General features: G+C 39.1%; 1 protein-coding gene across 3 annotated transcripts; it reads right to left on the bottom strand.

Moving 5' to 3' along the window:
* Positions 1 to 18: 18 nt before the first annotated feature.
* golm1 (golgi membrane protein 1) lies at positions 19 to 12,359 on the bottom strand. Of its 3 annotated transcripts, XM_053235921.1 has the most exons (11): positions 12,201 to 12,350; positions 11,069 to 11,229; positions 8,362 to 8,497; positions 6,093 to 6,272; positions 5,194 to 5,248; positions 5,000 to 5,102; positions 4,799 to 4,916; positions 3,591 to 3,759; positions 3,099 to 3,239; positions 2,906 to 3,007; positions 19 to 1,649 (listed from the first exon to the last, which is right to left on the bottom strand). In XM_053235921.1, the coding sequence occupies exons 3-11, from the start codon at positions 8,491 to 8,493 to the stop codon at positions 1,537 to 1,539; spliced, it is 1,113 nt and encodes a 370-aa protein (XP_053091896.1). In that variant the 5' UTR covers positions 8,494 to 8,497; positions 11,069 to 11,229; positions 12,201 to 12,350; the 3' UTR covers positions 19 to 1,536. The 3 variants fall into 3 exon arrangements, with proteins under 3 accessions (XP_053091896.1, XP_026781221.3, XP_026781220.3); XM_026925420.3 differs by lacking the exon at positions 11,069 to 11,229 and having other exon boundaries at positions 12,201 to 12,359; XM_026925419.3 differs by lacking the exon at positions 11,069 to 11,229 and having other exon boundaries at positions 8,362 to 8,533; positions 12,201 to 12,358.
* Between the last annotated feature and the right edge of the window lie 243 nt (positions 12,360 to 12,602).

Here is a 12,602-nt window from a genome sequence, read left to right on the forward strand (position 1 = left end):
AGACAAAACTAAAGACAGTTTTTGGTATTAGGTTTTTATTGACAATTATTATTATTCAGAACATAAAAACAATTTTCAGAAATGGAACAGCACTTACCCAATATAAAGTCCGGCTCTAAATACAGTTTAACTATTTTTTTTTTTTTTCTGAACTTGTATCGACTAAAAGATTCCTAGCAAGCACACAATCAACGGCAATGTTACTGATTTCAGCAAAATGGGAATAAGTTAAAGGTCATATTGTGATCAGTTGTACATACATTCAGATTAGCATGATTTCTAGAAAGATCTGCACTTAGCTTTTGGGAGTTTCATAAATCAAACCTCTTCTCAGAGCAAAAGCACTTTACATTGATTAAGCTGTAACTAAAATATAAAAAAAAAAATTCTACACTGATCTGAAACAGATTTTTATACAAAAACTTTTCAGTGTTTTGAAAACATTTTCTGCTCTGTTCTAAATATATTATCAAGATTATTTACACTTTATTTTAGATGTTTATTTAATATTTATGGAAGGAGTCTCCAGTGTCGGTTGTCTTTTTAAGAAAGAAAAAAGGTTGTTGAGTAAATGATAGCTGCTGTAACGGAAGGGACTTGTTTCGTGGCCTGTAACTGTAAATAGATAAAAAGTAACATTTTTTTAAATTAATTAAAAATTGTAATTTTCACAAATTTCTGTGGTATAATGGGGTAAAAAAAATCATTGTGTGGCATGCTGTTCGGGGGAAAATATTCAGCTTCAGCATGTCCTGTCTTTTATTCCTTACCTATTGTAGCAGTGTGGACAGCTCTTGGGCTAGGTCTCAAATCACACACAATGCACAGCATTTTCACACTATACACACTACTCCAATACCTCTGCTGTCTATATATTTGTAGCGCAGCTACAGAAATATAAAAACAAAAAACGCTAACATTTTTGCACTTCACACAAACGCAAACTTACTTAACTATTACGTAATTCTTTGCATAGGAACCCTTGATTTAAAAAAAAAACTTAAAACTTTTTGCTTCTAATTTAACACTTTGTGTTCTCACTTGATGTGTTGCTCATTTTCAAATTCAAACCACGTGCTTCTCCGCCCCTTCCACCATTTACAGCAGGCTTTGAGTGCAAAAGGTTCACTTGGCAGACAGCGGTTCTAGTACACTACATCTACCCAGTGTTAGCAATTTGAGACAGAGAAGAGATTTGACCAAGTGAAACTTCCACAAGTCTGCTTTCAGTGTAATGTATAAAACAATAAAAGACCTCAGCTTTATGAATATGCTTCAGTGCTGGACCCTCTCCAGCATTCTGACATTTGATATGTTGGAAAATCTTCATCATGTGCAACGGCAAGTAAGAGACTCAGTGTACGTGAGGAGAAATGCCAGCAAAACTGAACAGGAATGTAAATTCTGTGCCTGCTCGCCATCATACAAACGGCGGGTAAGCGATCCGGGGTTAGAACCGTTTAACCCAGCAGGATCTGAATGGAGGGTTAACCCCATCACCAGGCACGAGTGTGAGCCTCTGTGTGTGCATAGGTGTTAGACCTCGGAGAGCTCTGCTTGTTTGTCAGCTTCGAACTCGGGTTCGTTCTCATCGTCGCCGTTGTAGTCAGCCAGCTCCTCCTCAAACTCCTGCGCAGCTGCTTTTTCGTCTGCAAACAACAGCCAACCACATGAACACAATCAAGATTAAAAACTAAAAATGATACAACAGGACCCACCAAGTAGCCCTCACTGCAGAACTAAAAGTCCATAGGGGTGGAGTCGGCCCTGATCCAGCTCCTCCTCCTGATCCAGCTGGGTGGAGTCAAGCCAGAAGTCCAGGGGGTGGAGGGTGTGTTTCAGATTCAAGTCTTGTTTTTGTGTACAACATTTAATGGTTTAGGGATTAGAGTTAGGCTTATAGGAGGAGTTGGATCCAGCTCCACCCCCTGGACTTCTGCAATGAGGACTACCTTGGAAACCACTAAGATTTTTTTTTAAATCCATAAGAATAAAACCTTCTGAAATGCAACTATGGTGAATTTCATTCCCACTGTGTGTAAAGGACATATCTTCCTAACGCGAGAGCGAAACAGCACAAGGTCAGCTGATGTATTTGTCTTTATATATAATCTGCTGCACATCCGTGGGTTTCTTTTTAAGGCTGTTTTTCACCACTGTTATTTATACCACTATAGCAACGATAGTGCAACTCTGATAAGTATCACACATTATTTTTTCTCCCATTCATACAAATTCCTTTGTCCTTTTTTTTTTTTTTTTTTTTTTTTTAAATGAGGGACGTGTTGATCATCTGTGTGTTCACGCTTAAGGGACAAATCAACATCCATGTGTGTACATATCAGGTGTAGCATGGCAGAACCTCATCTTGCCTAGAGCAGAGGAATATCATGGGACAGGGATTTGTACATCGAAAACTTTCTCCTGCCACACCCAATGTGTGCTGCGTCCCTCGCCCTTTCCAAATAAAGAGTGAGAAGATGAGAACAACTTTGCAAGCTTACAAAATTTATACGCTCTGCAGTTTCATTCTAGCTGTTGCATGTGAAGCGCATGTATATTCATTGGTGTTTACACAACCGCCATTTGCCAAGCCTCCACACAACACCTGCTGCTGTTTGTTTTCTCTGCAATTAATTCTTATTGTTTGCTGTCATGCAAATGTCCCTGCAAGAATTATACAGAGGCCATAACTGCCCAACTTATTACCTGCTATTTATTTCAGCCCTTAACCTCAGTCAGTAACATAGAATCTATATTAACTTTAATTATTTGATATGTTGCAGCTAATAGTACTTTAAGCAGGATACATTTACTATTTCTTTTTTTCTTCACTACTGTACTCATGGCACTGACCATTTTTGGGATAAAATATTTTCTAGAATTAAAGGATGGAGATATGCACCTTTTAGTTTAGACAGCCGTTTCTCAATCTCGCCCTCATTGTCGTATTCAATGGCGTCTTCTTCCTTCACTTTAGGGACTGTTGCAGCATCTAACAGAGCATCTGCACAGAGAAAGAGCATGAGCTGTGTGTGTGTGTGTGTGTGTGTGTCAGCTGAAAAAGGGATGGAGTACAGAATTTTAGTCGTTCCTACCTGCATCCTTCAAGTCTCCTCCGTTAATGTCCATCACTCCTTCCATGGCATTGGTCAGGCTTTTCAGGGTGCTGTTCTGATTGCGCAGTAATGGGTCGGACTGCAACTCCAGCTTGTCTGAATCCTTCATGGTTAGAACAGCTTAAAGGGGAAACAGAATGGAAAGAGAGAAATTACAGCATACAGTGATGTACATACTGATGTCTGTAATCACAATACTGCAAGGGAAAGTCAAATTCCTTCAAATCCTCAAATTACCCACTCCATTATCCCACATACTTAATTTTCATATATTAAATATAACACAAAAAGTATACCATAAATTACATGGATTTCTTTAGAGCCCTTTTCTTACATTCAACAAAGACAGTCATTTGGCCACATTTTTTAGAAAATGGGTGTGGATATTTGTTTTTGTCTTTAATTATGCAAATATTATAAATACTCTAATAGTATTTGTACAGTAATGCTTATTCTGCTAACACCGCATACCTTCATCTTGTGGTATCTCATTGGTTTCCAGGTGGTCTTCAGTTTTGGGCTCCACTGGAGCTAGTTCTCTCTTCATAGGTACTCCAGCTTTTTTTGTTGAGTTGTCTCCAGTGAGCGTTTCTGACATGGGTTTAGAGACAACTGCTTTCCGAGTGGAGTCAACCGCAGGCTACAGATGAGACAGACAGGAGAGAACCAAGACGCATGTTCACACTGGAAAACTCAGTGAGGGAGAAAGTGTATTATTACCACCCACAACAATGGGTGAAAAATCTTCTTCTCCCTGGCTATGCTTCTTCTTCTTAAAATGAAGTGTGGACTGCTGGATGTTTAGAGCAGTGGGGTCCATGAAGCATAGCCAGGAATTCTGTGATGTTTTTGGTGGTGGTGAAAATCACAACCCACTATTATCATGGTTTTTATATTTATCACTGAGTATATTTATTAGCCTGTTTGACTGGGTTTAATCTCAATCTTATGAACACAGAAACAAGGCAGCCTGGAAATAATTTAGAATTAATGTGGAAAGTTCAGGAATATAAAGCTTTACAGCTCCAATAAATAGCCAAAATATTACTGTATACACATTATTGTATACATACTTAAATAATTAACCTAACAGTTGAATAGTTTGAATATGTTCGTAGGGAGTCCATGAAATTTATTTTACGTTTCAAAGGAATGCAAAAAGTTTGAGAACCCTGGTTTAGGGTAGGCACTTTGGATTTACACATTGTACGTAGCCAGAGGAAACTGCACTGACTTCTTTCCTTACACTCTTTTTTTTTTTTGTTGTTGTTGTTTTTAGCAAAACAGCATCTAGCTAGCTTTTTATCTACACTATTTTAGCACAGTAGACAAAGTGTGGTAATGGTGTGTCACTCTGTCTTGCATATTTTTTAATTCAGGAATTGCTGGATGACAACAAGATAAATCTTATAAGACATCTTACTAGCCTGCACCAGCTCTGGTGGAAATGTGAAAACATTAAAGCTCATTTTTTAAAGCAGAAATTCAAACTGCACTGCTTCTGCACTGTTGCAGTCTGATGCTGTAGTAAACAGTGTAGCAAGAAATATGAAGCAGCAGTCAAGCATACAATAGTATACAAATTCACACGTTACTATCCATGAGCACCATGTACAAAACACATGTTAAGATTTAACTTTTAGGAAAAAGAAAAAAAATTGAGCTGGTTGCTGGTTTACCTGAACAGCTGCTGCTGAATTTTGCTTCTCGTACTTCTTCTGCACCTCTAGTTTGGCTGCTGCGACCTTTTCGTTACACTCCTCCTTCTGGGCTAATATCTGCGTGTTACACTGAGTCCTGTGCGCGCGCACACACACATACTGATCATGATTATCACGTTATATTACACTAGAAAAAACACAGCACTGTGGCACACTCACATATCGTAGGTGAGTTTCTTATTCAGTGTGTTCATGTTGTTCTGGCACAACTGCAGCTCCTTCTGCACCTTACTGAGGTCCTCGCGCAGACTCTTCATCTGGTCTAGAGAGGGAGGGGAGTGCAGAGTTGTTTGTTGGGCAAAAGGGAAAGTGATATTGTAGGAGTGACAAAGCAGAGAATTATTCACACTTACTTTTCATATCCTGAACAGTTTTAGCACTGGAAGAGATGTTGAGCAGTAGACTCTCCTACAACAACAAAATGGATGTTATATAAGGAACAAAACATGACAGGCTGTGCTGCTATAGGAAAATCTATCAACGACGGAGGTGGTGTGATGCAACCTGACGCAAAGCAGTGGTGGATTATTTCCCTACAAAATCACATCCTCAGGTATTTTATTCCTATTATACCACTTAGCATCAATTACAATTGATTTCTTATTTATTAAGAAATGACATCATATTTTTGTAGTTTTTGTAATTTTAATGTAGAAACAAGTTAGTTCCCATTTACACTTTTATAGTAGCTATTATACAAAATACGTACCATTATACTAACACTACTAAAGCACCTGTAAACAGTCATTCCCTCACTAGCCTCTCTTTTTTCTCTCTCTTGAAGTTAATAAGATATTTTTTTAGGATTTTTCAGTATTTATGAATTTCCATGTTCCTGATGATATGGTTTAACTGTTGATGTGTGTCCGTTATCTTCAGTTAAAGTGGACTTCACTGGGAGTAAAGATTGTGGAACATGCATTGGCATTGGAGACTCCTTCCAAAAAATGCTAAATAAACATCTCCTTACAGAAAACTTCACCTTATCAAAAATGACACATTTTGTAATGCGTTTATGTGGCACATCTGTCATACAAATCAGTGTGTAATTGTTACTACGGAAACAATAATGCGTTAGAACGTGTGCAATAATGTAAACCTGTGATCTGAACTACAGCAGACAGAACTGCTGTTATCAAAACACACAACATTATTATGTTACTGTAGATGCCTCAAAATAGCATCATTCCAGGGTGTGTATGTGTGTGTATGCGTGTGTGTGCAAGCTCATCTAACCCTCGCGTATACGTACCTTCTCTTGTTTCCACATGCTCTGGGCGCTCTGATGCCGTCTCTGGTGAGCTCCCTCCAAGAGGACCAGTTGTTCCGTTTGTCTACGTACTTGTTCCTCTGCCTCGTTCCGGCCCACCTGCTCCCGTGCCTTCTCAGCCGACACCCGCCTCACAGCTTCCTCCAGCTCCAGCAACTTAGTCTAAACACACAAACATAACTGATTAGAAATCAAAAGAATAACCTACTTCCTGATTATGGCAGGGACAGTGAATAATATACAAAGTAAAAACTACACACAACACTATGATTCAGTCACTGAAAGGCTGATGATCACTATTACATTCTCATACTCTCCTGCGCTCGTAGACAGCATTTGCATAAAGTCCTGTCATTTGCATACAGTTTAAAGGTAGCACCTTGTGTTATTCTGTATTCAAGACTACAGATCCAAACACTTTCACCAAATCCAATATATAAGAGTGTCAATGTGCAGCTGGACGTATGGACTTTAGCTTAAAAGGGAAGGGTCTGCTTGTTTGTAAGACTCTCATGTTTCATGTCCAAGCATAATAACACTGACGCCTCCTCCTTCCTGTATGGCGTATAGAGTCTGTGTGTGATTGTTCAACGAACACAATGGGACACTTTGCTGCTCTGCAAATATCACCAGGCCTCAATCGCTACAGAAAACTTTTGAGTTTAAGAAATTAGGGGATTTGAGATTTTTAGGGCATAGCCTAAAAATATCGTGGTTGTACTGTCTCACAGTATTCATTCGATCATTTAAAAACACAAGCAAGTGATGAAATTAAACAAATTCTTTTTTTTCCCACTTTTTAGAAAAGTGGTGTACCATAGTCTCTTTGTGCATCCTTGTATGTATAACAAAACCAAAAAGTTCAAATCCCATAATTGTTCTTCTTTCTTAGAAATAATTTTAGAAGGATTTTTCCATAAAATCTTTTACGTTGTCAGTATTTATCACATTGTTATTATAAAGTGAAAAAGAAAGTGGCTGTGAGGAAAGGCAGTGTGCTGAGCAACAAAAAAAAAAATGTAATTAAAAAAAACTCTAGTACCGCAGCAACCAAAAATAGACGTTTCATTTAGTGTGATCAGCAAGTCCATGTTCTTCTGTGCGTTAGATAGCCGCTGTGTCGGACAAAATTGTGAACATGCTACGAGTGACAGTAGCAGAAACTTTTGTTGTGAAATTTTTTGGGAGACTCAGCCCAACACAAAATGGATGAGAGTCCCAAAAAAAAAAAAAAAAAATCTTTTCAAACCCAATTCCAATCTTTTCCATTTGTTACAGGACTGGATCAAATTCATTATTTTTTCCCCAAATATCTGATCCACCATTTTTTGCTGGTATCAGCCCCATGTCGATCCTGGGTATCTCTGGTCATATTTATTGCCGGTGCTCAGAAACAGTTTGAGAAACAAAAACACGCACTAGAAATTAACAGGATTGTCGTAGGAAATGAAATCGCAACCAAAAACATAATCATCAGGACAGAAAGCCTGATTTGAAATCTCTGTCACTGGTTATTAACACCATATTTCCTTTCAGTGTAACTCATTAACTGCTTATACAAAAAAATTCCTACCTTTTATAAAAAAAAAAAAAAAAAAATTATTATTTGGAGCAAACTCGCATCTTGCCTGGTTTCATTCAGGCCGTAACTTTACACAACTTCAGTTCATGACTATAGAAACAAGCTTAATTAAAGTTAAATGTTTTCTCAATACCTCATTATATAACGATCTGCATTAGAAGGTAAACAGAGCCTGTTTGCTTTTGTACTGCATTTTTGGGATTGAGAGTAAACCATCTTAGCTAGCTAAACAAAACTGAAGCCAGCTAGCATGTGTAACCACTTTTAAATAAAGAACTCTACTGACAATGTATAAAATTGCATTTGGACTTATTCTGGTATAAACCCCAAGTTAATCATTATGTGACATTTCATAGTTATATGGTGGGGCACAAACAGTACAACTGCATAGCCTGTGTGTGTGTGTGTGTGTGTGTGTGTGTGTGTGTGTGTGTGTGTGTGTCCTTATCAGTTCAAGCACAGCTGTCGGCTTTCTAAACCTACTAGCTTATTATATTACACCTACACACAGGCTGTGTAAAAGAAACAGAGTTAATGGTGTTTTCATTTATGTTGAAGTTGGGAATCAGGAAATGTATCGGCTCTGCTCAAAGCAAAACAGAACTATGCAGTTATGTTTATCAGCAGATATCCTTCACACTCATACATCAGAAATCAGACAGGACAAACCTGCAATTCCACATTTCTCGAGCTGGAGACCCAGTAGTTAAAGCCGAACAGGAGGATACAAGCGACGAGGGCGGCCGTGAGCAAAGGTGGAGAGCGACCTGCTCTCCGGACATTCACCAGCGCTCCCATCATCCCTCTGGACCGAGAAGACAGAACAGCAGTCAGTGCAGCACTGCAAGCACAGCAGACAGATCAAGACAAAGTGTGTCACATGGGTCAGACTTCTATTGTTGCTAACTTTCGACACCAACGTGGCGAGCGCTGAATCAGACAACTAGGAGGAGTTTCAGTGATTTGCATTTTTTTCCCTTCAGAGCAGTTTGGCCTGTTTTTGCTGTTTTGGCCTGTTGCTACTGATGTGACTGATATCACGCCTGTTGGGCAAATATAGACCTCTCGACTCATAATCAACTCATAACACACACTGGATTTAACCAAGGTCTGAGATGTCAGTTTTCAGCTGAACAAATGTCATTAAACCTGATTAATAATGAGATAAAATACACATTTTATGTATATATTTCAATTTCATCACATACGTTGAACTCGGTGACTGACATAAAAGCTTTCAAAATGTTTAATTTTGAATCTATTAGGTTCACAAATCATATTGCAGGCATACAAACTTTTTAAACCCCAAAGAGAGCGCAAGACTCAGTGCCTGGGAACAAAATCAAAAGAAACACATCTCTGCTCACACCGGTAGTCGCACCTCACTTTCCTTCTCCGATTTGCACAAAGTTAAACATTGCTCAATGTTTTCACGCTGCATAAGAATCTACCTGGGTGTGGCCAACAATCACAGCGTGGGCAGGAAATGAAAAACCAAACGATTTTCTCTTTTCACATGGCAGAATGAATGGAGATGATGAAAAAGCAGATCATTACTTACTTCTGGGTTCTAAATCACCAATACTGTTAGCTATAGAGAGAACAATTTAGGATTTTTCTCCACAGAATCGTGAATTAAACAACAATATATAATAAGCGCTGCCCACGTGTAGTTTACTTTCTAATGTACTTCTTACGTCATTATCCCCCGCCACAAATTTAGTCTTGGCCAATTCCCACCCACCAGCCAGCTCCCCCTATCATATGACAGCTGCTAACCAGAGAGAGTGAAGGCGAGACACGAGAAGCCAGCCAACCACAGTTTTCAAACTGCTGCTCCTGCTGCATCACAGGGCAGCGTAACACACTTGGAGAAAAGCGCTATCCGCCCCATTCCACATGCATGAACTCACAGATACCCATGATTGGCTAGTGTCACTGTGACTCATAGGGGGGGAGAGAATAATCCCATCCCTCTAGGGTGAACACTTTTCCTTTGTGCCACTCATAAAGCTACATCATGCTATATAGATAAAGTATAGTTATGTGATGAGAGAACACGCACTCTCCATTATCTTGGGGCACATTAGCACTTTCCGGATGCTTACAGCTCATTATAGCGCTGCACTGATGCAATCACAGCTTGAAAGAATTATATAGGCAGCATTACCCTGAAACGTTTTAAAGAATATTTCAGAGTTTGCAAACGGACACAGCCCACTGCCTCAACCAATCAGTGTTCACCTGAAGGTTGGTTGAGCAACAGAACTGTTAGAATTACACAGACTATCTATATACTTTTGCCTTCCACAATTATCTGCATACCAAGTTTATCCATAAAATCTCTCTCTCTCTCTGCAAATACACTTTAACTCAGAAGTATAAACCATAAGTGTGAGAGGTGCTGCTATGAATGTACTGCAACTCATAAATGTCAATGTTGGATTGAGAAACAGTTTGACAATCAAAAACATCCAGAAAATAACACTGATTAAGGGTTAGAGAAAGGATTAGTTTCACACATATGCGATACATTTTTGGTACACTTTTCTGGCCGCAAGCTTCAGAATCTTGGCAATCTGAATGGCTCTCTGTACGTCCACATGTATGAACTTCTGTTGCCAGTTTTCAACAGGAATACGAACGTTTAAACATCATGAAACATCAAGATAGCAAAATATAATCACTAGCTTAAGGTTCATGGTTGTTCAGAATCATGCTGTTAAAAAATTATACTGTATTTTTTTTTTATGAAGTAGGTAGGTTGTTAGTAAAGGCAATAATCTCATATGTTTACCATTTCGTTCACAAATGATTCATTCATTTTGAATGAGCCACTAAGGATAGTTTGTTTTTTCTTTTGTCTTTTGTAAACATCAGTGGATCAGTGTCATATTTGTAGTTGTGTGTATGCCAAACCCAGTGGGAGCCAGTTAAACTTCTCTGTCATGACAAAGATGCATTCTTCTCTCTCACTGAGCAAACTGATGAACAAATCATTGAACAGAACAGACTAAAAAGACTCGAAACTCTTCTCTCTAACTGCAGGAAAAGGTGTGTGGCCGGTGGATGTGGGTGTGTCCTTGCCACCCACTTCCACGAAGACTTCCGGAGCACCTCCTGGAGAGAATACTAGAAGTTAATCTAGATCATGATTAACACAGATTGCAGTGAAGAAAAAAGTTACACTTGACTTGTGACTAAGTATGGTGACCCATACTCGGAATTTGTGCTCTGCATTTAACCCATCCAAGTGCACACACACAGTAGTGAACACACACACACCGTGAACACACACCCGGAGCAGTGGGCAGCCTTTTTTGCTGCGGCGCCCGGGGAGCAGTTGGGGGTTCGGTGCCTTGCTCAAGGGTCTCACCTCAGTCGTGGTATTGAGGGTGGGAGAGAGTGCTGGTCATTCACTCCCCCACCTACAATCCCTGCCGGACCCGAGACTCGAACCCACGACCTTCAGGTTCACCTTCGGGTTGCAAGTCTGACTCTCTATCCATTAGGCCACGACTGCCCCCGTAGGCGTGTCTAATAATGTGGACAATACGTTTACACATACATATAATAATTATTTAATAAACTCAATTATAAAAAGACATTTTTCCTTTTTATATGTCAGAATATATGGAAAAAAGTATAGAATATTTTCTGTCATTATTACAAAATGAAAAGAACATTATGGCATTTGCGTCTTTATTAGCTTTCATCTCGTCTTATTATGTTAGTTAATTTTATGTGGTCTTATCCCTGTATAATTGTTTGTTATTAATTTTATTGTACAACACTTTGGCAGCTCTTGTGGTGATTTATCTGTGCTTTATAAATAAAGTTGACTTGACTAAAACAAATCCCTTTTCAGAAGACCTGATGTCCTCAGGCTGAAGTGATAAGGTGGACAGTTAAATCTTGCTGTAGTAGGAAATGATCCACTTAATTGTAGATAATTACGCATGAGTGCTTAAAGTTATTGCGACATGACAGTCAACACTGCAAATGCGTTATTAACAACCAGAGTCAAGGAAGAAACACGTCAACAACTCAGCACTAGCGGCGTTATTCTCTATTCACAACCTAATCTGCGACATGTCCCGCCTCCTGCGCGGTGATTGGTTGTACAAAACCAATGCGCCAATTAAAATCCTCGAGCTGCAGTCGAGTTTGAAATACTACCCAATGCTAAGCCGGGGGCGGGATTTACCAAAATACGGGTAGGAGAAAAAAGAATGGTGCGCTAGCTTGGTGGACAAACACTAAATCAAGTCAATTGGTCAAGTCTTATTTGTGTGCAGATACCTGGACGCGTATGTAGAATAGTTAGACAACAAAACAGTGTCAGTTAGCTAAGTAAGCCAGCTAATGACGTAGCCCATAAAGCAATAAAGTGCGCGATCTCGGATTAGCAAGTTAGCTCGCTAACCAACCAGCCAAGTTTGCGCACTCGTCCTATCTTTGTTTATTTTACAGAGAGGGACAGATAAAATATAAGACATTATCCTTACCAATGTAAATATGTAAACAGGTCAGCTATCTAAGGTCAACGCACTCAGTCATGTCGATAATCCGCTTTCGCTGAACAAAGGTTTATATCCGTCAACAAGCTCCGTGTGACTCGCGGTAGTGATGTGTCGCGAGCGAGCGAGTCGGCTCTTTGAATCTGCTCTTTTAAGTGAACGTTGAGAGCCGATTCGTATGTGTGTTTTTTTTTTGTTTGTTTTTTTTTTGATGTAGCCAAGTGTATCAAGAGAAATAGAAATTAATTTTCTTAATGAAACACGTACACAGCAGGCACAATAACACAATAACAGCAGGGATTACTATGTCACATGCAGTTCCTTGCTGATTTGTAGAATTATTTAAAAAGATTTTATGAAATGTAATGTGTAGTAGAGTTATTTTGTTAT

Source organism: Pangasianodon hypophthalmus, chromosome 8 (assembly GCF_027358585.1).
Source record: "Pangasianodon hypophthalmus isolate fPanHyp1 chromosome 8, fPanHyp1.pri, whole genome shotgun sequence".
NCBI lineage: Eukaryota > Metazoa > Chordata > Actinopteri > Siluriformes > Pangasiidae > Pangasianodon > Pangasianodon hypophthalmus.

Coding starts and splice junctions, on each gene's coding strand:
- golm1 (XM_026925420.3), bottom strand. CDS start 8,493: ATGATGGGAGCGCTGGTGAATGTCCGGAGAGCAGGTCGCTCTCCACCT. Junction 3,240..3,590: donor TGAGATACCACAAGATGAAG/GTATGCGGTGTT, acceptor TTCCCCTTTAAG/CTGTTCTAACCATGAAGGAT. Junction 3,008..3,098: donor AGGAGACTTGAAGGATGCAG/GTAGGAACGACT, acceptor TTCTCTGTGCAG/ATGCTCTGTTAGATGCTGCA.